Below are 23,203 nucleotides of genomic sequence, written 5' to 3' on the forward strand. Positions count from 1 at the left end.
AAAGACGAGAGCACGGCCAGAACACTGGTTTATTTTAGAGCCCAGGATATTTTTGGACAACTTTTCTTATGCATTGTCCACGTTGGCTGTGTTTGTGTGCGAGTGTGCATGCATGCATGCATGCATGCATGCATGCACACGTGCGTCTGTGTGCATTAGGGGTTTCACAGAATAGTCGACGAACAAACCCACCAGTCAACACTTTGCATCGTTGTAGACCATTCATCTGTGGTTTTGGAATGTGGTTTTAGCATAGAATTATCGTCTTTTGACACTTTTTCAAATATATATTGTTTACAGGTCACAAGTTCCAACTCTGTTCTGCTAGTGCCTCTAACACAGTGAAATGTCCGCTGGGTTATGCTGTCTATGGGAACGCAGTTTTTAGAATCCTGATATCTTGGATTTTTCTTCCAGGCTGTGTTTTTGATCAAAACAAGCTTGATTCGCGGCTCATTTCTATAAACGTTATGATCGCCGGTCACAAAATGTATGGTTTGGGTGAATTAAATCTAAACGAAGGATGCACGCACAAATCCAATTGGTCTCATTCTCTTTGATCATTTTACCGGGTGCACGGTCGGAGAAGTCACTTTTAAACGAGATAATCCCAGCACTCACGGAACTGTCCTTTAAGGCACGTTATTGTTTCATCATAGGCATGAAAAAAGTGGATGGTGGCGTCCTACGAGTATCAATTCAGCCACCAGATGGCGGTGTCGGCGGCAAATGAGCTAACTACTTTTTGGGAGTTGTCGATTACTACACAAATGCGACGCCGTAGCAGTGTGTGCATGTGCTTGTTGTGTGTGTGTGCCTGGTTGTGGTTTTGCAATGCGTCTGCATGCATGTCACACATGTAGGTTGTTAGGCCTGGGTTCAGTTTGTCTCCACATCCATGTTGAACGATATATCCTAGTCAGTGAGAAGTTCCCTCAGAAGTTTGTGTAGAAGTGAGATAATGGAACATTCCTGACCTGAGGAGAGGCTCTCCAGAGGGATTAGTCTCCTGGTTCGTTGGCTTGGGGGCTTGTGTGCTGCCGGGCTCCCCGGGAGCTGCATTTTAAATTTAGAACTGTCTGTGTGTGTGTGTGTGTGTGTGTGTGTGTGTGTGTGTGTGTGTGTGTGTGTGTGTGTGTGTGTGTGTGTGTGTGTGTGTGTGTGTGTGTGTGTGTGTGTGTGTGTGTGTGTGTGTGTGTGTGTGTGTGTGTGTGTGTGTGTGTGTGTGTGTGTGTGTGTGTGTGTGTGTGTGAGAGTGTAATGAGGGTTATGCCGCACACATTAATCAAAGGTACAGCTTTTATCCACTCAAACCCTTGAACATTTGGTGAAACTAAGTAGCTTGTGGATGAGCTATTTTCCACAAGGATATTTAGTATATAGCAAAAAGAGGCAATGGAGCCCATGGGAATCTGGTCAATTAGGGATATGGTCTAACTACCGGTAAGTTAATGTTTCTCTTGTCAGATGTTTATACACACACACGCACACAATGAATAAATGCTCTCTGTCGACTGTGTGTTCGCAGTGCCCACCAGATGCCCCCAAAAGTCGTCGCGCTGCTGAGAATGACCTGGTAGAGAACTTGAACCAGGTAATGCAAGCACACACACACACACACACACAGTACACTCCTGGACACCCTTATTTTCTCATTTACAACCATTGGCAAAGCCATGTAAGGCCAATAACGAATGGTGGAAAATTTGCCGGTCTCTCTCAACTGTGTGACCTCACTTCAATGAATTTACAACACACATGGTTCCCATCGCACGCACGCACTCACGCACGCACACTCACACATTTGGCTAGAGAACACTATCTTCCTGGGAGTCTGAGACGTCTGAACTCTAGTTAAGTAGCAAACATTTCTTGGTAGCGGGGGGGGGGGGGGGCTTGATATGTAGCAAATGGCCTGCTTCACTTCCCTGATTGTCTGTCTCCTGAAAACATGTTTTCTCGTTTACTCCGGTCCCCTGTCTGTGCCGAGACCTCCCTATGACCTCACTTCAGTGGGCCCCTTTGTCGACTGTTCAAAACATCCGCCGGCGACAGCGCGTGAAAAACACTTCCCCACATTTGAGCGCCGTCTTTATCGCCGTGCAGGATTACTACACATGGTTGTTCCATTGTAACCTAAAAGGCTGTTTATTGCCCCCCCGCCACTCGTTCTATCATTCATATTAATGGGATCCATATCCAATTATCTATTCATTAGGCCTGGTGTTTGTCTTGTGGAGAGGCTGGTGTTAACTCTGAAGATGTTCTGGACAGAGTAATCAATTCCAGTGATGGCTCCAGCCCGATACGACTACAATAACTTATGCATGCCAGCTCTCTCTAAGACTCTCTCTGTGTCTCTGTCTTTCTCTCTCTCTCTCTCTCTTTCTCATTCCTTCTCCCTGTATCTTTATCGTAATCGCTGTTTTCTCTCATCGCTCGTCTCGTTTCTTATTGTCCCCACCTCGCCAACCTCACTAGCCTGAATTTTCATTTAGTTTCACTTCATTATTCAGACTGAAAGCCCTGCCCACGGCAGCTGTTTCTGGGATGGGCGTTGCCAAAGCGGCAGTCTTCGGCGATTGGTTCACACCAACCAATCAAAATAGTAGCAGATGACATCGTTGTCAATGTGGCTAACCTGGTAGCTAACCAAACAAACGCGGCCAACGAGTGCTACTAGCACGTAAACAAACACGGTAAAATATGTCGGATGATGATGTTTCTAAAACCTGTCATTTCTGTAAAGAAACTATTTATCATAGGGCGATTTAATAGCCAGATCGATACAGTTGCAAGTTACTACAGTGGGGACAGCCGTGTTTGTTGTATCATGTCATAGAGTTGATACGGCGCTGATTGGCCGTGGTCGCAGTATCAGATTTTCAACAAAAGGCTGCCATAGAGTCACCGGACCTGAATCGCCAGAAGAACATATTTTTTAATGGCCGTGGCTAGTGATTCAGGGGCTGGAGACAGGCTAAAAGCACACTCCTTTAATCTCTGTTCTTTATCTCTCCGCCTGTCTCTGTGCCTCTCTCCCTCTCTCTATCTCTCTGATAACCTTTTATGGTACAGTGTTGAGGGCCTGGCATTGTTGCCAACTTCTTCATTCTCACTGAGTCACAGATGTGTATAATGGTCATGACTGCAGAGGCTGCTTTTACAAGCTAGCACAGCACTTGGGTTACAAAGCACAGACCTCACACACTCACTCACTTACGCTCTCTCACATACACACACATGCACGCATGCACGCACCTCTTTATTTAGGAATATAACCTATTGAGATATAGTATCTCGTTTTCGAGAGGGTCCTAACTATACAATCAATACAAAACGCTTAACAAAGGAAAAGAAAAACGAAAGAAGAGAAAAAACACAAAATGAACCAACACAAAACAACACAAACAGGGTATTACAATAGCAAAGATATGGTTAATTTGGTCCGTGCTCACATTTGTTACGTGCTCACACTGGACTGCATATAATATATGTTTTGGCCTGTGTGTTACAGTATCCTTACAGTATCTGTACAGTACATATGCCAACAGGTCCGTGACCCCTGTATGCACGCCAGCTGTTACCATGGCACTGCACTGTTTCCATTAGAACAGATCCTGGCAGCGAGGTGACCTCAGTGGAATGCCATGCGTGTGTATGTGGAACGCTGTATGCTTGCACAGCATGTCTCTGCCGCTGCTGACTGGTGTGTTGGGAATGCCGATCGGGCCAGGGTCAAACAATACTGACAGAATCGTTGCTATAGCGTGTATTTCTTTGCTTAGGTGGGAGGGCGAATACGTGAGCAGATTGCCCGATAGAACGCGGAGATGATTGCAGAAATGTTTACTGGATCGCAGGAAAGTACTGTATTATGCATTTCTGCTTGCCAGACCTAAACCCCCACCCATCTGTTAACCCATTTAGACTCCAGAACTGATTCTGCAAATGCCTTCTACTGTAAAGTACTGTAGTTTTCTGAAAATCCTATGTTTCTATATCCGTGGTGCTCAACCCTTTTCATGTCAAGGACCCCCAGAACTATCTGTATTTGGCCGCGGACCCTCATCTCAAAATATAATGTTCCAGGGACCCCCCAGAAGCAAATTTTTGAGTTTTAAATGTTCGCTGTGAAAGAGCGATATTCAAAGATTTGCACCATGTTTTCACAATAAAAAAAATAGCAGGTCTACAAGCTTGTAGACCTGCAAGCTATGAGCTTGTAGATCTGCTATTTTTCAGCAGGTAAAGTTTAAAATAATCGTTAAAGTGGTTAAAAGCTATAAGGTGACACTGATGCGTCCTCAGGTCTAAATGGGTTAAGACTCCTCCAGAGAGTAATAAAAAAGTGAACGCCGCTACAAAATCATTTGCCACTAATGTCGGACCATCCGGGTTGGGGCAGATCTACAGTGCCTGTGGGCATTGTTTCATGCTTGTTTTACAGGTGTTGTTGCCTTGCAGTGCGACAAAAAAAAGCTCTGGCTTCTAATTTTTATTGTCTAGAGCACTGGTTCTTAAGGTGGGGTTCGGGGACCCCAAGGGGTCCATGTGCAGGTTCCAGGGTAGACTGGAACTCACCTACGCTTTTTATGGCATAGGCAGCTCCCGGCAGGATCCGCCGGGAGAAACTAGGCGCAGCTGCTGGACATGAGACTAATTAATTAGAGCGACAGAGAGAGAGAGAGAAGTGTGTGTGTACACACGTGTGTACATGTGTGCGTGTGTGCGTCAATTTAACAAAGGTGCAGACGATCAGAAATCAGCAGAGAGTGAGCAACGTTTGCTACTCTATGCCGAATTGAAGTGGACTCGGCCCCAAGACTTTTTTTTTCTCCCTGGAAATAAAAACGTCCGAGGCTAGTTCCAGGGGGTCCCCAGCTAAATGATTTGATAGTTAGGAAACCAAAAGGACCTTTATGGGTCTGTAACTCAGAGGTTGTACAAATGGAATAGTACACTCTTGAGTTAAACAAACACAAATAGGGGTCCAGGGCCTAATGCATATCAAACCAGGGGTCCTTGGAATAATTAAAAAACTAAGTTTCGCTGGTCTAATGTGTTAGTTGGCAGTGTTATTGGAATTTAGCCTGACTATCAGAGATCACCACCTACTGATAGGCTGTGTCTGTGGAATCTAAATTCAATGTAGGGTCTACTCTAGCACAACGGCAACTAGAAAGGTGCAATTCTGGGAAAATTGCAAGTGTGGTTGCACCAAACACACTTGGCTCGCTAAGTACAGAATGACGATGTACGATAATGATATATTGACCCACATGACATCACAGGGAATTATTGAAAAAATGCACAGAGAAAGTCTGTCTTATAGCCACGACCGGGGGATCAATCAAACGGCAGATAAATATTCTGTGACTACTTAAAATGTGAGGAAAAAACATCTTGCAGCGGTCGGTGCTCCTTAGCACACTGCAGGATTTATTCTCTCCACTCCATCCATATCTCTACTCTCTCTCTCTGTCTGTCTCTCACTCTGCTCTCCACAGTCCTCCCTCCTCTTTCTGCCCATCTCTGTCTGTTGACCTTTCTTTGTCGTTGGCACTCGGCAGGGAACACTCTTTCTCTTTCTTTCTTTTGTCCATCACTCTGTTAGTTTGTTGGCCCGGCCAGCAGTGTTGATTTAGTCGACTAAAACTATGACAAAAAAATTACCTTTTTTCACTGAGGAAAACTAAATTAAAACTAAGCCATGATGACTAAAACTAAGACTACATATATTGACAATTTTGTCAACAAATAAAAACTAGACTAAAATGTTAGGAAGGGACTATTGGACAAGACTCACAAGAGATCCAGTACGTCAGTAAGTCATTTTACACTTCGTTGCATGCTGAAAATAGCAGATCTACAAGCTCACAATGTGTCTCGCTGTGACGCGTTGTAAGCTTGTAGATCAGCCATTTTCAGCAAGTGTAAAATCAGCTATTACGACACCATCAAGGCCCGCCAAAATACATTTTAGTTGACTAAATCAATTGTAGATTTAGTCGACTAAAATCGCAGGACATTTAGTCGACTAAAATTAGACTAACACTGAAACATTCCAGGGGGCTAAAACTAAATGAAGTTTCATTCCACCGACTATGACTAAAACTAAAATAGAATTGAGCTGCCAAAAACAACACTGCTGGCCAGGGGCTTGCTTCCGAGGAACAGCCCTTATTTCACCCTCCTTTGTCCAGTCTTCACTCTCATCTCCTCCAGTGTTGATTTTGACAGCACACTTTGATTTTAGTTTTAGTCATAGTCTTTTGAATGAAACTTAATTTAGTTTAAGTCATTTGAAATGTTTTTGTGTTATAAATATCATGATTTTTGTTGACTAAAGTGTAAATCTTACACTTGGTTGTATGCTGAAAATACAGTAGCTGATCTACAAGCTCATAATGTGTTGCAGCCCGACACGTTGTGAGCTTGTAGATCAGCTATTTTCATGTAACCAAGCATATTGTACATGCAAATGTCTTTTAGCTTAGTCTTAGTTTTAGTCATCGTAGCTTAGTTTTTATTTAGTTTTCGTCAGTGAAAAAAGCTAATCGACAAGCATTTTTTCGTCATGGTTTTAGTTGACGAAATCAACACTGATCTCCTCTTCTCTCCGCTTTCTTCTTGTTTCCTCTTTTGACAGAGGATAACATCCGTTAATGCATGTGAAATCAACATGGCCCTTAACTTCTCCCCTTTGTTTTCCTGCTGATGAAACGAGATGGTGCAGCAAAGCGCTCCAATGGGCTTCACTTTGATAAAGATGTTACACGACGCTAATGTTGCGGAGACTTAACACTCGCAAGTAAGACGTTTGGCCCCCAGGGAGGTCTTTAAAGAAGGACTTTAAAGAGAGTTGAATTCGCCATATTTGAATAAGACTTGGAACTACATTTGCTGTGGGCCTTTTAGTGCACGTCACTGTGTGTGTACTACTGGCTCCTTAATGGTTGGGGCGGGGGGATTCGCTTTTGGTTCACAGACCAATTAGTATGGGGTTTGATTTATATATATATATATATATATATATATATATACACACACACACACACACACACACACACACACACACACACACACACACACACACACACATACCTTAGATATGCACAGATGAGGTTTGTTGTTGTCACTCTAAATGCATGTAATGGGCGGATAATGGGATCGTACGTACCTGTACAAACAATGTCACTCATCACTGTCGAGGTTAACGATGTTACGTAGCGACTGTAATATCCATGGTAACAACAAGCTCGTTTTCAGCATCATGAAAACACCCTAGTTTGACACGTCGCATGCTACATAAAGCATGATGACATTTAGATTGTTTTGCCTTGTTGTAGATTAAATAATCTTCCAAACATGAAGGAATGACAAAGTTCTTCAGGGTGAAGTATTGAGAATTTATTAAGAAGATTCAGCAGAGTAATGACCTACAGAGAGTGAGGAACAGGCCTCCTTGCCTGTTCCAGCAGCCCCTCCGGGTGCAAGCCTCCTCAACCCCATTCTCAGACAGTCCTTATAGTCTTGTCTTAACAGAGATGTTAGACTGAATGTCTATAAGGGCGACACACAAATCCTTTGCTGACAGCGTGGAGGAGTCAAGTCAGCTGTTAGATTGACAGCTGCATGAATTAGACTGAGCACATTGGTGAGCAAAGAGACTGAATGGAAGGCAGAGAAATACAGAATAAAGCATATATTTGGCACTGTAGTTGGCATTCTAAAATTCCCATTACAGCCTTCTATAGGTTAACTATTTTTTCCCCCAAGTCCGTATATATACGTACGTCGACGCTAGGTGGTGTAATATCCCAAGTCCGTATATATACGTACGTCGACGCTAGGTGGCGTAATATCCCAAGTCTGTATATATACGTACCCCAACGTATACTCCGTCTATATAATGGTTGATGCCTACGGAAGCCGAGAATTCCATGCTAGAATGCTTTCTTAACTTTTTTACCCTTCTTTGTAGTCGTTACGTCCCCACCAAAGATGTTCAGGTGTTTTTTTGTGCAAAAACTCCTTATTGGCTATTTCCCCTACCATAAGCCCTCAATGAATTGCATTGAATTGAATGGGAATTGTATGGGGCTATGGGGTGTTGTGCTAATTCGCTTATTTGCATCTAAATAAGTAGTAAAGTGTGCCGTTTGGGATATTATTTACATTATGAAGAGAGGATATATACAAAAGAATAATAATTTTGAGCAAAGGAAATAAGCGAATTAGCACAACACCCCATAGCCCCATTCAATGCAATTCATTTAGGGCTTATGGTAGGGGAAATAGCCAATAAGGAGCTTTTGCACAAAATAACACCTGGACCTCTTTGGTGGGGACGTAACAACTACAAAGAAAGGTAAGAAAGCCTTTTAGTATGGAATTCTCCTTTAACATTGGTCCGGTTTCTACCAACGCCCCACGGTTCCAACTATGGGATTGCAAATATATTCACAGTGCAAAGCAGTTAAAAGAAGGATTTTCAAACCGCCATAAGTCAGATTCTTGGATCGCTGTCCTTGGTGGATTTTCTGCCATCCACATTTCGGATTTAATTTGTGCCTTTGTACCGCAACGCTGCCGCCATGTAAAAGCTTCTGACGAGAGTTAAAGAGTGTGTGCGTGTTCCAATGATACTAGAGTGTGTGTAGCGAGAGTGTGTAGGGGGCGGGCAAACTCTGACTTTTTAAAGTGAACGCGTATGCTGGCCCCTGGAACTGGGGTTTATGCTAACGGCTAGCGGTAGAGATAGAGTTAATAGTATGGTCACATACTATGCCATTTATGAAAATTGCTCAACATACGGTATGCAAGTTAGCACCCATCAGTTTCTACCTGCTGGGGACCCATACTCAACATGTCTAACATAAAACCTTGGTGTGCTCAACATGTCCGGGTTCACAATGGGGCTCTATGGGCTGGCAAGTAGACTATTAGTATTAAGAAATGGTTGCATCATGTCACATGTGTCAGTTAGCATGCTGTCTGAGCTGTCCAATTTGACCCTGCAGGAAGGGTCTGTTGACCTGAAGGTCAATGATAACGGCTTGTTACCAAACCGACAGAGAGAAATGGGTCTGCAGTCTTCTGCAGCCATTTTGTATTTCACTAACTCTTTCCCTTTCTTTTATTTTGGTCTCCTCTGCCAACAGGAGATTTTTGCTTCAAAGGCTCTGGCAGAGAAAGTAAGTCACACACACACACACACACACACGCACGCACACACACAGACACACACACACACACACACAGACACGCGCATTCATGCACGCACACGCGTGCGCTTGGACAATTCTGTACACAACCTGCATTATTAAAAAGACATGGAGAGAAATTCGCCACGTGCCTCCAGATGGAATCCAATTAAAAAGGCTAAACGTGGGCAAATGGAACCAAAACAAAGAGCTTAATTTGTTTATGCACTTCACAGATTGATGGGATGTCCAGTTGTCCTGCCCAGCTAAAGGGACATTATCTCTTTGTATCTGTTGTCAGTGCATTGTACAGAATAGGGCTAAAGCCTAATTTGTGCTCGAAATATCCGACCTGTGAGCTTACGACACAGGGCAGTATAAATGGGGCTTAATTTGGCGAATCATTTAGCAGCCAGAAAACTGCAGGGCGGTCTTCTGTGTGCCAATTTTGTGCTGAAAAGTTTACAAAGCTGATATCTAGGTCTGTGTCACGATCATAACATTTTAGTTGATGCTTAACTGTCATACAAATAATTGCAATTACTGATTTAATTGTGCCTTTGGCATTGGATATGAATAACATTAAAATTGTTTCTGTGACTTTTTGGCTTTGCAAACAAAAATTGGACAGGGCAGATACGATAAACAACTTCTGCAAAGCTTAATTATACGATTTACCGAGTGACGCCTAATGAAAATAAACAATATGACCAAAACGCGCCTTACATTACATGTTGAAAGCTTGTAGATCTGCTACTTTTTGCTATTTTAACTTAATTGTGATTATCTCTAATTGCAATCAGGTCATTATGTAATAGTCACCGAGACAGGCCTGCTGGTGTCACTGGTATACAATGTGTGAATGAGAAAACTACTATTAAAACACTTTACTGCCAACTAGTGGTCATTTGAGGTAGTTACCTTCCGCCATGGAAAAGACTGGATTTCTATCCATTTACATCTAGGTCTCGCAGCCTCGCAGAGTGGGCGAAAGGGCCTTTCTGTGTGGAGTTTGCATGTTCTCCCCGTGTCCCCTAGGGTAGGTACCCTCACAAAAAACATGCAGTAATCCTGGTCTCTAAACTGCCTCCCCCTGGCCAGCCTGGTCCAGGTTGGCGGAAGGTGTTTCTTTTCTCCCAAACATAATTAAAATAAGATCTGGTTGCAAAAGGGGTGAAGTGGCCCTTTAACACTTCCTTCCTAGCTTTCAGCTGCTACTATCACTGGCACAGTGTCCTTGTTCACTAGCTTTACGGCAAAGGTTCCATCTTGACATCAGAAAATATGAATCAGGTTGGATGGATGAATGATTTAATTTAGTTAAGTGTACAACATTTTCTTGATGGCATTGATCCAATGCAAAAGGAGCGACACAACAGCATAGGATGTTGTGTCGCTCCTTTTGCTACTAACACCTATGCCATAGGTGTTAGTAGCAGCTATAGGTATACTAATAAACTCGGATCTATGATCGCTAGTTTAGTTAGTCTGGCGGTTGATCCGCGCCGCCCACCACAATGGTGATCACGTTGTGTGTCCCGGTCGATCTAACGGTGGCCATATGCACCACACATACGATCTAACGGTGGCCATATGCACCACACATACGATCTAACGGTGGCCATATGCACCACACATACGATCTAACGGTGGCCATATGCACCACACATGTGGAATTTAATTATTCGGAGTGGTGGGGCGCTATTAACACGGTACCCAGGGAGCAGTTAGGGGTTAAGTGTCTTGCTCTGCGGCACTTTGACACACAGTCTGGGGCGGCCTGGGGGGGTGAACCGGCAACCTTTCTGATTCCCAGGCGGCCTCTCTCTACGCACGGCTCTACCGCCATTTGTTGTATCTATGGACTACAACAATCAGCGACAATCAACTGAGACCTCATATTATCGTAGGCGCGATGGTGTCCCTTTAAATCTATTACAGGCGATTGGTGGCTTCAGTGTAGCGAGAGGTTAAAACAATGCACAATGCACGCGCGCACACATTTGCACTCACACACACATTTACACTATCACACACACATTTACACTTGCGCACACACACAGTTTGCTGACTGGCTGCAGGCTGATTTACACCTCATTATGCGCTGAGTGTCAGCTGGGAGTTCGTGCTGCCTATTAATTTAGTCATTCGCCTACAATAGGGGTATTCTGTTCACAAATAGCATACAAAACTCCAGGTGCTTCATTATGGTGCTCCTGTGTGTGCTTACTAATGCAGCCTCCTGCCTCCGCGGACGCACTCTCAATGTAGGTTATTACCTGCGTGGAAACACAAGACACTGCCCTGCCACTGGCACACGCACGCACACGGCACACACACTTTAACCATTTATTTATGTTCACACAAAGGAGATGCATACAAGGACACAAATATTATAGGTGCAGTAGAGTTACATTTTCAAATTTATGGCATGTGTTTTCACGGTACAACAGGCATGCCACTCAGTACTCTATGGGTATTAGTGGCAGCGCCTCCGCCATATATGACGGCTGCCAATTATACACATTGTACACACACACACACACACACACACACACACACACACACACACACACACACACACACACACACAGTACATGTTGGTTGAAGACATTGCATTGACTTAATCTGCATTCATTCCATATCTTCTATCCTCCATAACCTTAACCATGCTGTAGCTAATCTAATCATAACCCTGGCAAATGCATGCCTGTGCATGGTGTGAGCATGACATGCTTGTGATGACGGGTGACGGGAGTGGCATAATGCAGTGTGCGTGCACGTGTAAGGAAGGGTGACGGAAGTGGCATTATGCACAGTGTGTGTGTGTGTGTGTGTGTGGGCACAGGTGTGTGGATGACATTCCTCTCTAGTGTAGACTTTCAATTGTCCCTTTGCAATAACTAAATGGACTTTTAATCTGTGGTGGGACTTTAATAATCAAAGAAAACATGGTGCAATTTCCCAGAGGACACAAAAAAACATTAAATAAAAAAAAATAGCCTAGTGCAGCAATAGAATTTCACTCGAGGGAGAAACGACAACAAAGCGACAACAATAGCCGTTCCAAGAAGGAGGTTAGTATGCGTTGGAATTTTCATGCCAAACAAGTGAGCCTATTTGGAATTATCATGCCAGAAAGGCGAGCTCTACCATACCATACCATACCATCTTTATTTATATAGCACATTTTAAAACAACAACGTTGTACCAAAGTGCTTTACAGTAAAACATTAAAAAACACAACTTCAATTAAAAACCACAATCCAAACAGACGGTGTCAGACTGTAGGCATTGGGAGAGAAATATGTAGTCGATGTTTTTTTTTTCAATTTACTTTTTATTGAATTCTAATCAAACATACATGTAAACGAAGGTGTGCTCCTCGTAGCACAGGTCTCTGCCAGGCCGGGTTGCCTACCCAGGGCCTGCAAACTTGGAATGGGATCTGAAAAATCTAATTCATGCATCTTCCTCACATAACCCAATGATAATGTGTACTGGTTTGTTTGGAAAAATAGTGAAACTATATGGCAGAATATGTCATCTGGCACAAACAGGGCCTATAAGTCGCGTCATGATCCAAAGAATGCAAGTAAAAAACAACCTCGCGAATAGTTATAGGCCAACACATGAAGTGGACTGTTGTAGCGCCACCATGAGGGGTGGAGGTTCTTCCTTGGCTTAGTGGCAATGTGTGTGGAACATTTCCCAGCAATCGGGTTCTGCACTCATCATAATGTGGCATTTTGTACAAAACGACCACCCCCACAAACCATGGAAGACAATCTTAGCCAATCGGAATGAAAATATGAGAAATGTGACAAATGCGTCTTGATCACATGACTACAGAGATAATGTATAATACTGATTCGTTTGGACCACAAAAATGACTACAGAGATAGTGTGTACCACCATCCACCAATGTGGGTGAGATTTGGGGAAAATCGTAGGAGTAGTAGTAAGTAGTAGGAGTAGTTGCAAAGAAAACGCAACATGGCTGAAATGACTTGTTTTGGGGAGTCACTCTACTAGAGGAAAACACCTCTGTTTTTCACCTCTGAGTGGGTCGGGTGGGGTGCGGGGGTCCTCCCGCTGTCACAGTTTCTTCCACACACTGTTAGCACATCGATAATGTGCTAACTTCCTGGCGTGTGAAGGCAAAGCAGGAATAGTGGGTGGTTGATTCGGCGTTAATTGCTGGCCTGTGTGTGTGTGTGTGTGTGTGTGTGTGCTGTGCGCACGTGTACATGCATGTTTGCCCGCCTGTCGAGAACGGCAGCTGGCCCTGCACACCACAGTGCAGCGGGGAGTCGGACATTGATTTTTCTCTCCCGTGGGAGCTGTGTGTGTGTGTGTACGTGCGTTCGCATGCATGTGTGTGATTGTATATGTGACCGCCTCCCCTCATTCACATGTAGCATGTATAGAGACCACGGTTCAGTTGGTATAACAGTGCCACTCTATGGCAGGCAGAGGAACTACAGCAGTCCTTTCATGAATTGGCTATTTACCTAGATAGCAGTCTCACGTAGCCAGACAACTAGTTCACATTCTCCAAATGGAACTAGTAGCAGTAATCTGTTTGTCATTTCCGTTCACAAAAATATATTTTAAAATATCTTAATTTTTGTTTTATTTTCATTTCTGCTAAGCAGCAAGCTATAATATAGCTTACTGCTTAGAAGAAATGAAAATACAACTAAAATATATACTGTATGCTTAGAATCTAATCATCTAAGCCTTAGATGATTTCGATTTGGATTAGGATAAATTCGCACGACTGAATAGACAAAACGGAAGTGGGGAGGAGACTTCCGCTTTATATTTTCCCTCATGATGATCAGAGCTTCCGTCGCTCCAGAGACTGCATGACGGTAGCATTTGAAAATTGCGAGAGGCAGCAGTCTGGCAACACAAGACTACCTAGATAGGCGTCGTATGTCACAGGTACACGTGTTGACTTTCACCGTCAATAATGTGTTTGCCTCTCTCTTTCTCTCTCCTGTTCTCTCTGTCTCTCTCTTTCTCTTTCCGTAGTGTGCTGGTTGTGTTCTTCTCAGTGGGGAACAAAACGTAAGCGTCACTGATGGTTACTCCCAGCGCTTTCTGTCTTGCAGTTTGCGTTAAAAAGCCAGAGCGTCGCTGATGTTTGTGTTTCTGTCGCAGCAGGTGAATCTGGACCTGGGCGGCTACAGCGGGCATCCTGGACCCAAGGGGGACAAAGGCACGCAGGTGAGCCAAGGACCCAGTTACTTAACCCATTTTGACCTGAGATCAGATTCTAAAACGGTCTTCTACATCCTGTACATCCTGACAGTTTTCTGAAAAAGCTATGTTTCTATGTCAGTCGTTCTTCGATTCTGCAAAAATAGCAGACCTACAAGCTTGTACATCTGCTATTTTTCAATAGCTACAGCATAACATAATGCTAACACCAAAAGGGGTTCTCATTAAGACTATGAGGGCCCGGTTCTACATTGTCTTCTAAATCTTTTTGGCCGTCGGACCCCCATCTGAAAATATGTTGTTCCAGAATGTTGTTCCACAGTGTGTGTGTGTGTGTGTGTGTGTGTGTGTGTGTTCCGACTGGTGGAATGCATAACCTCACAATGTGAGTCCAACAAAGATTTAGTTGCAAAGAAACCACAAGCACATGCCGATGATGCCAATCTAGTGCGGGTATTCCCAAACTTTTCCATGCTAATAAATGTTAATAAATATGTAACAAAAAGTAATAAGGATAGGCATTAATGAGCTAAAAGCTTCTGCCTATACCTTTTCGATCATTCATAATAATGTTCTTGTAATGTCTCACTGAAAAAGATAAAAAATACAAGTGGGTCTGCTATTTTTTTAAATCGTGAAAATATTTATTTCAGAAAACTGGAGGATTTAGAAGATTTTTCTTTTTTTTTGAGGTCATGCCTAAATGGGTTAAAGATGTCTGAATCTTTATGAAGCCAATGGTAAAGGCAAAGTTTAAACTGGCACAATAATCAAATTCATTGAAATTGATTTGAATATTCTTTATGTACTTTTTTAAATGATTTTGTATGTATTTAATTTTCCTCACCTTTCTAATTGGCCCAGGTGGCCGTCCTGTGGACCGTGGCACCCCCCCAACAAAACGTTGGCCTAGTGTAATACGAGGCTGGCTACGGACCAGTCCCAGAGCTAACAAATGTGAAGTCTTTTGCGGCTCATTGATTACACTTCCCTAATAAGCGATTATTCTTTTCCCCTTGTCTCCATCCATCTCAGGGCGCTGACTGTGCTGGCTCTCATTCAGGATCAGTAAGTAGATTCTCCATCACGGCTCTGCTGCTCTCACACACACGCACACACGCACACGTGCACGCACACGTGCACGCACACACACACACGCACTCACACGCACTCACACACATACGCACAGTAAAACCTGGAGTGTTCCGTGTTCTCTGAGACCCTTGGCTTGCGGTGGTCCATTTTCTACACGGTCAGAGTACAACCAGCACTCTGGATTTGACTGTGTGCCGTCCAGTGGAGGAAACGTGTATATACTGTAGGGCTGAAGAGGTTAATGCATGTTTTGTAATAATAATCCAAACCTATAAAGTAACTAGTAACTAAAGTTCTCAAATTAATGTAGCGAAGTAAAAGTACAATATTTGCCTCTGAGATGCAGTGGAGTAGAAGTAAACATATTGGAAATTGGAAATACGCCCGTAAAGTACAAATACCTCAAAATGTACTTAAGTACAGTACTTAATAAATAATAAATGTTTACTTTCCACCACTGGCGCCATCTTTTATAGAAACAGTTCATAATATTCTTTTCATTATCATGTTGGCTTGCTGCCGGATTTGATGCGGAATATCTTGGTAATAAGTTCCTGGTCCCAGTACTGTACATTTCCTGGTCCCAGTACTGTACATGATGCCAACCCAGTGTCTCTGCCTTTAGTTCCTGGTCCCAGTTCACTGTACCAACCCAGTGTCTCTGTCTTTAGTTCCTGGTCCCAGTTCACTGTACCAACCCAGTGTCTCTGTCTTTAGTTCCTGGTCCCAGTTCACTGTACCAACCCAGTGTCTCTGTCTTTAGTTCCTGGTCCCAGTTCACTGTACCAACCCAGTGTCTCTGTCTTTAGTTCCTGGTCCCAGTACACTGTACCAACCCAGTGTCTCTGCCTTTAGTTCCTGGTCCCAGTACACTGTACCAACCCAGTGTCTCTGCCTTTAGTTCCTGGTCCCAGTACACTGTACCAACCCAGTGTCTCTGTCTTTAGTTCCTGGTCCCAGTTCACTGTACCAACCCAGTGTCTCTGTCTTTAGTTCCTGGTCCCAGTTCACTGTACCAACCCAGTGTCTCTGTCTTTAGTTCCTGGTCCCAGTTCACTGTACCAACCCAGTGTCTCTGTCTTTAGTTCCTGGTCCCAGTACACTGTACCAACCCAGTGTCTCTGTCTTTAGTTCCTGGTCCCAGTTCACTGTACCAACCCAGTGTCTCTGTCTTTAGTTCCTGGTCCCAGTTCACTGTACCAACCCAGTGTCTCTGTCTTTAGTTCCTGGTCCCAGTTCACTGTACCAACCCAGTGTCTCTGTCTTTAGTTCCTGGTCCCAGTACACTGTACCAACCCAGTGTCTCTGTCTTTAGTTCCTGGTCCCAGTTCACTGTACCAACCCAGTGTCTCTGTCTTTAGTTCCTGGTCCCAGTACACTGTACCAACCCAGTGTCTCTGTCTTTAGTTCCTGGTCCCAGTTCACTGTACCAACCCAGTGTCTCTGTCTTTAGTTCCTGGTCCCAGTTCACTGTACCAACCCAGTGTCTCTGTCTTTAGTTCCTGGTCCCAGTTCACTGTACCAACCCAGTGTCTCTGTCTTTAGTTCCTGGTCCCAGTTCACTGTACCAACCCAGTGTCTCTGCCTTTAGTTCCTGGTCCCAGTTCACTGTACCAACCCAGTGTCTCTGTCTTTAGTGCGCGCAGGGACTCCAGGGCCTGAAGGGTGAGAAAGGCGAGCCGGTGAGTGTCAAAACGTTCTGCTTCTCAGGTGCAGCTCCTAATCTGCAGCACCTGCTGTTTACTTGGATCTCTGACAAGGTGTACGGGACTACCATCCCCAAAGAGTTTTATTTTTTTGTATTTTTTATAAACCCTCTGTGAATGTACCGTAAGTGCATTTGTGTGTCTGTGTCTCTGTCTGCGCTCGTGTGCGTGCGTGCGTGCGTGTGTGTGTGTGTGTGTGTGTGTGTTTTCTGCAGGCCATTTTGTTTGATGTACAGTACACAATTCACATGTATAGTCTTCTGTATACTGCATGCACATTGTGTGTGCGTGTGCGCAGGCAGCAGATGGGGGTCCGATGGCCGTGCGTTGCTGCAGGCTGGTCGGTCAATGTGTTGCTTAGTATGCTCCGTCAGTGTGGAGCTGATGTCTCTTTAGAGTCAGGTCATTGATCTGGCCTTGTCTTCATTCCATTCTCTCCACAGGCAACTGTGGCTAACTGGGGAGAGGAAGAGGCACACAAGGTGAAGACAATCATATTTTGTCTGTGCGTGAAGGGGGGGCATGCATGAATGTGCACTAACCTGTGTGTGTGTGTGTGTGTGTGTGTGTGTGTGTGTGTGTGTGTGTGTGTGTGTGTGTGTGTGTGTGTGGCTGTGATGTCCTAAGAAAAACATAATAATAATCACACCAAATGTGAAGTGAGCGGTTGCTTTGGAGTCGAGCACAGTTGTTGACCTAATAGAATGAAGACAATTTAATAATAATGATGATAACCGTGACATTGGTGTTCACGGCTTCCCATCATGCACCTGGAACCAGTTGTAGTTCACAGTCTGAAGCTCAACAGTGCCACTCCAGGTCGGACATGCATGGAGACCGTACTCAGACTTACATACGGACACACATGGCTGTGCCTAGGAGACTGTGTGCCACCGCTCAAAAATATGAACTTACATTACAGTATATCACTTTCTACCCTCTTGTGACATCACCACCCCAAAATATATTTTAACTTAATTTAATTTAAACTTTAAATAGTTTAATAGTTTTTAGCCTTGAATTCATGGAGATTTATTTAGTTTTTGTCCCATTCCTTAGCCCAGCGTTTCTCAAAGTGGGGTCCGGGGACCCCCAGGGGTCCTTTAGGGAGTTCTAGCGGGTCCCCAACTAAATGATAACACAACAAATAATTAGAAAGAAGAAAAACTACAAAAAGGTGTTTTTCCGTTTTAAGGTCTTTAAAGAAATACTTTCTGAAATGTCTATGGGAAAAATGCTCGTCGGGGTCGGCACTGCATTGTTGTTGTGCGATACCCGCGGGTGCTATAAGTACAATAACTCAGACCTTACGCTTGCTTGCGTGTCTCTCTGTCCCCAGGGAGACAAAGGACAGAAAGGAGATCTGGGTCCACAGGGTCTCTCTGGAACACCAGGGAAGGACGTGAGTGACCTTCCTCATCCCCATCTCTCCCCCTTCCTCTTCTTTCTGACAATATTGATGAGATAAGATGAACCTTTATTGATCCAAGCAGGGAAACTAGCAGGGCAATTAGTTGGTGAAACCAGTACCTAAATAAGTGGTTCTGTGGGATGTGTGAATAAAACGTGCTGTCCTTTTGAGTGTGAATTCACGCACGCACGCACGCACGCACGCACGCACGCACGCACGCACGCACGCACGCACGGAAATGTCCACACACACTCATAAACCACCAATGTGTAAAAAGCGGCACTCCAAAATGGAAGATGCAAGACTGGCTCAGATGCAATTTCTCATATTTTATCGAGAGTGCTTACGCGTTACGGCAAAAGCCTTCGTCAGAGCAGATTAAGAAATGTCCACACATTGTGCACACACACCTGGAAGAAAGATGTCACAAATGTCCACACACACCTGGAAGAAAGATGTCACAAATGTCCACACACACACCTGGAAGAAAGATGTCACAAATGTCCACACTCCACACACACACTTAGAAGAAAGATGTCACAAATGTGCGCATACATAAGCACGCATGCACGCACACATAAGCACGCATGCACGCACACATGCATGCACGCACACATGCATGCACGCACGCATGCATGCACGCACGCATGCATGCACGCACGCATGCACACACGCATGCACGCACGCATGCACGCACGCCATGTAAAATACTTCCTTTTACGGGGGCCTAAGAGTGGGTGTTCTGTAGACTTATACAGTATTACTGTTTAAGCCCAGGCTCCCAATGATATCAATTCTCAACTGTCTCCCCCTCCCTCTCTCCCTCGGTGCTAAGTCGGCCTAATGCCTGTTAGATTAGGCTGGAGCAACAAAGCCTGCACAATCAATGCTGCCTCATTGACTGTGCCGTTCGTCTCTCACGCGGGCAGGGGCCTATTCACCATGACTTAAACCTTTTAATCTGCCCCTGTTCAGCCTAGTGATCCTGTAGACGCATGACACGTTTTACGGGACAAATTATGACGCCAACACCCCTGAGGTTCAACCCAGGTTTAGGCGTCCGACGCCCGCACACACACACACACACACACACACACACACACACACACACACACACACACACACACACACAGGGAACATACGCTGAGACAGTGCTTGTAGAGAAAGTCTGGGACAGATGAATTTGGTAGGGTGGATGAATCTTTTTTATTCTTTTAAGCCAGCCAACCATCTGACATTGTGAATAATTATGTATTTGAGGACGTGACCCGACTCAGACGGTTTGAAAATATTGCATATCGTTGCTGTCGGGAGGAAATCTCCTAACTCAACTTTTTGCATAAATCAGTGCTTTTGAAAACCATTTGTCTTTTTATGTGTGTTGATTCGATTGAACCAATGGAAAGTAGTAAAAAACGCTTTGAAAATTTAGTTTGTTTTATTTTTATTCCATATTTTGTATAATCTTCTAAATCAATTTGTCTGAACATTTTTCCTCAATGCCTGAACAGCTGCCAATTCTGAAATGGGTTTCTGCCTGAAAACGTAGTTACAATGATGTCAATGACCCGCACTTAAGTTGTCACTTCCCCATCTGCCTTGTCTCCGTTCCCCAGGGTCGAACGGGGTCCATCTGCGTCGTCGGCCCCAAGGGACAGAAGGTGTGTGGGAAACCCCAGTCACAACTCGTCCGCCATTAAACATTCACAATTAACATTGCTTTTAAATGTGGCTTTTATCTAAACTCGCCTTTTTTGCCAGGGTACCTCTGGTGGTGTGGGCCCGGAAGGGCTGGCCGGAGAGCCGGGGAAGCCAGGACTACCAGGGCCGTCCGGACTTGCAAAACCAGGGCCACCAGTGAGTATTATTTATGTTTTGCAAAATGCATGGGTTGTACACTACGCGGTGAATGCACTGAGGCTATATTGTAATTTTATCGACCTCCTCAACTTCGTTTCAACGGAATGTTCTCAGAGACTGTCTCGGTTCGTCCAAAAAGTTATCCGAGGTGAATTTAGCATTCCAGGAGGATGAAGTTGTATCTGACAGGCACGGACACCTTGTTTAAATGTTTGATTCAGCTCGTCGTTACCCTACGCTGAACCCAACATGCTTTTTAATGTTTAATGTCTGCTTTACGTGCGAACGGTGGATTAAGAAGAGACTTTGACGTAACTGGCAGGTTGCCGTCAAATGCAATCTCCGTCTTGACGACGTGTAGTAAAGGATTTGTGTACTTGTTTCACCACAGGGCCTTGATGGTAAACCTGGTACAGATGGAGACAAGGTAGGATTATGTCTAACATTCCCTCATCGGGACAGCTCCTTCCTGAACCAAAAGTTAATCTTGATATTTTATTGTTAAAAACCATGTGAACCCTAGCACGGTAGAACGGCACCCCTATTTTGGGTAGGCCTACAGAATGTCATAAATGGTGAACATTTGGTTAAATGGGATTTGGTGTGTAGAGCAACATCTCTATTCTGGGGCAAACATTCGGCCAAAATAGTTGATCTACAATCTCACAATGTGTCGTGAGATTGTAGATCGGCTCTTTTTGTCAAAGAGATTTGTGTAAAGGGAGGGGGGAAGGCAGTGGACCAAGTATAGATCCCTGAGGGACCATGGTCATTTAAGTATAGGGTTAATGTGGTCGATATAACTGATAACACAATATATATACTGTGTTTGCTGTTGCTTGCCATGATCTTTGTTCTTAGGGGGAGCCGGGAATTCCAGGGAAAGATGGAACTTCAGGAGATCCGGTGAGTAAACAATGGTTGATATTTAAGTAATAGCAGCTTCCTAGCTAAGAGCGAACCAATGAATGAAAACCATACATTATAGATAGATGCATACATGTAGATGCATAGATAGATTGACTTATTTCAGACACAATATTCCATATGAATACAAGCTCCCCTTGGGGGGGTGCCCCTCAAAAATAACAATACAGAGATGGCCTGAGCACCAGACTGCATGGCATCCATCTCTGAATGAATGGAGTTGTGCTGCTGTGTTACAGGGACCCAGGGGACCAGGAGGACACAAAGGAGAGAAGGTATTGGTAACATTCACTTCTTGGTACAATAGCTGTGGTGTTAATGCATCAGTAGACCCGTTTGTCCCAATGCATAATATATACAATATTACAGTATTACGCACGCACGCACGCACGCACACACGCACGCAAGCTCCTTGTAGTTGTAAATTAACAAGACACAAGACGCCCACCTCTTAAGACTCCATCTTAGCCTGTAGCACTTGCTGTTGCACTTACCCTAGCCTTGATGACCTTACAGGCGTATGCTAAGGCTCAACTCATCTAATTTATGTATGCATTTTATGTAGACATAGCACACTATAGTTTATACGCATAGTTTCATTATATAGATATCCCACTGTTAGACGGATGTTAGGTTTCTTGAATGAATATTGTATGTATTGCCATGTAATTAAGAGCATCTGCTGAATGCCTAAATTGTAAATGAACTACAAGGAACAAAAATGTTCCCATCCCTAGTCCCTAATACATTTTAGCATTCATGAATACATTGTCAACTCCGTGATGCCTGTATGTTTCATGTAAACCTATTTGTAGGACCCATTCATGAATACATTGTCAACTCAGTGATGCCTGTAGGTTTCATGTAAACCTATTTGTAGGACCCATTCATGAATACATTGTCAACTCAGTGATGCCTGTAGGTTTCATGTAAACCTATTTGAGGTAACTGGCTAAACCGTACAGTAACTGAATATACAGTATATTGTTTTTAGGAACTACATTATGTCCAAAACTGTTACTTTTCAGGATTCTAATTAAAAAACAGTTGCTTCACGCCACGTTTCCAGCTTGCAGATCTGCTACTTTTGATACTTTTGTGTGATTCTGCAGTATGATCACGTAGGGCATTCATTCACAAAAAAAAATACAATTTGGAGATTAGAGGTTTTTGCTCGACAGCAAATACGCACACACACACACACACACACACACACACACACACACACACACACACACACACACACACACACACACACACACACACACACACACACACACACACACACACACACACACACACACACACACACACACACACACACACACACACACACACACACACACACACACACACACACACAGTGTAGTGTAGGTGTGACTTGTGTCTGTGCTCCAGGGAGATGCGTGCAAGGTGTGTCCCGTCCTGCCTGCAGATCTGGGCAACACAGTGGCTCTTCAGGGCAAGCCTGGACCCAAGGGAGAGGCCGGAGTACCAGGGGCAGGAGAGAGAGGACCAGCTGTGAGTACGATCGACTTGTCACAAATTAGTGACACTTGGGCTGTCTATGCCAGTGCTTCTCAACCTTTTCACACCATGACCCCAGCCAAAATGATCATATTTGAACTGGGGAACCCCCCAAAATGATCATATTTGAACTGGGGAACCCCCCAAAATGATCATATTTGAACTGGGGAACCCCCCAAAATGATCATATTTGAACTGGGGAACCCCCCAAAATGATCATATTTGAACTGGGGAACCCC

At 44.1% G+C, this 23,203-nt stretch overlaps 1 protein-coding gene across 8 annotated transcripts in view; it reads left to right on the top strand.

The window, feature by feature from the left end:
• The window catches only part of col16a1 (collagen, type XVI, alpha 1), a 127,957-nt gene that overhangs the window by 34,501 nt on the left and 70,253 nt on the right, over positions 1–23,203 (top strand). For 5 of the 8 annotated variants that reach the window (XM_080788182.1, XM_080788181.1, XM_080788188.1 and 2 more), the window contains exons 8-21: positions 1,529–1,594; positions 9,168–9,200; positions 14,250–14,285; positions 14,379–14,444; positions 15,474–15,506; positions 17,171–17,215; positions 17,683–17,721; positions 18,579–18,641; positions 20,267–20,311; positions 20,412–20,507; positions 20,902–20,937; positions 21,372–21,416; positions 21,677–21,712; positions 22,836–22,958. In XM_080788182.1, coding sequence (XP_080644308.1) covers positions 1,529–1,594; positions 9,168–9,200; positions 14,250–14,285; positions 14,379–14,444; positions 15,474–15,506; positions 17,171–17,215; positions 17,683–17,721; positions 18,579–18,641; positions 20,267–20,311; positions 20,412–20,507; positions 20,902–20,937; positions 21,372–21,416; positions 21,677–21,712; positions 22,836–22,958 — 762 coding nt within the window. The remainder of the gene's footprint in view (positions 1–1,528; positions 1,595–9,167; positions 9,201–14,249; positions 14,286–14,378; positions 14,445–15,473; positions 15,507–17,170; positions 17,216–17,682; positions 17,722–18,578; positions 18,642–20,266; positions 20,312–20,411; positions 20,508–20,901; positions 20,938–21,371; positions 21,417–21,676; positions 21,713–22,835; positions 22,959–23,203) is intronic. The other 3 variants (XM_080788185.1, XM_080788186.1, XM_080788187.1) reach the window with 3 other exon arrangements.

This window comes from Protomyctophum bolini (assembly GCF_963924005.1).
Source record: "Protomyctophum bolini genome assembly, chromosome: 17".
NCBI lineage: Eukaryota > Metazoa > Chordata > Actinopteri > Myctophiformes > Myctophidae > Protomyctophum > Protomyctophum bolini.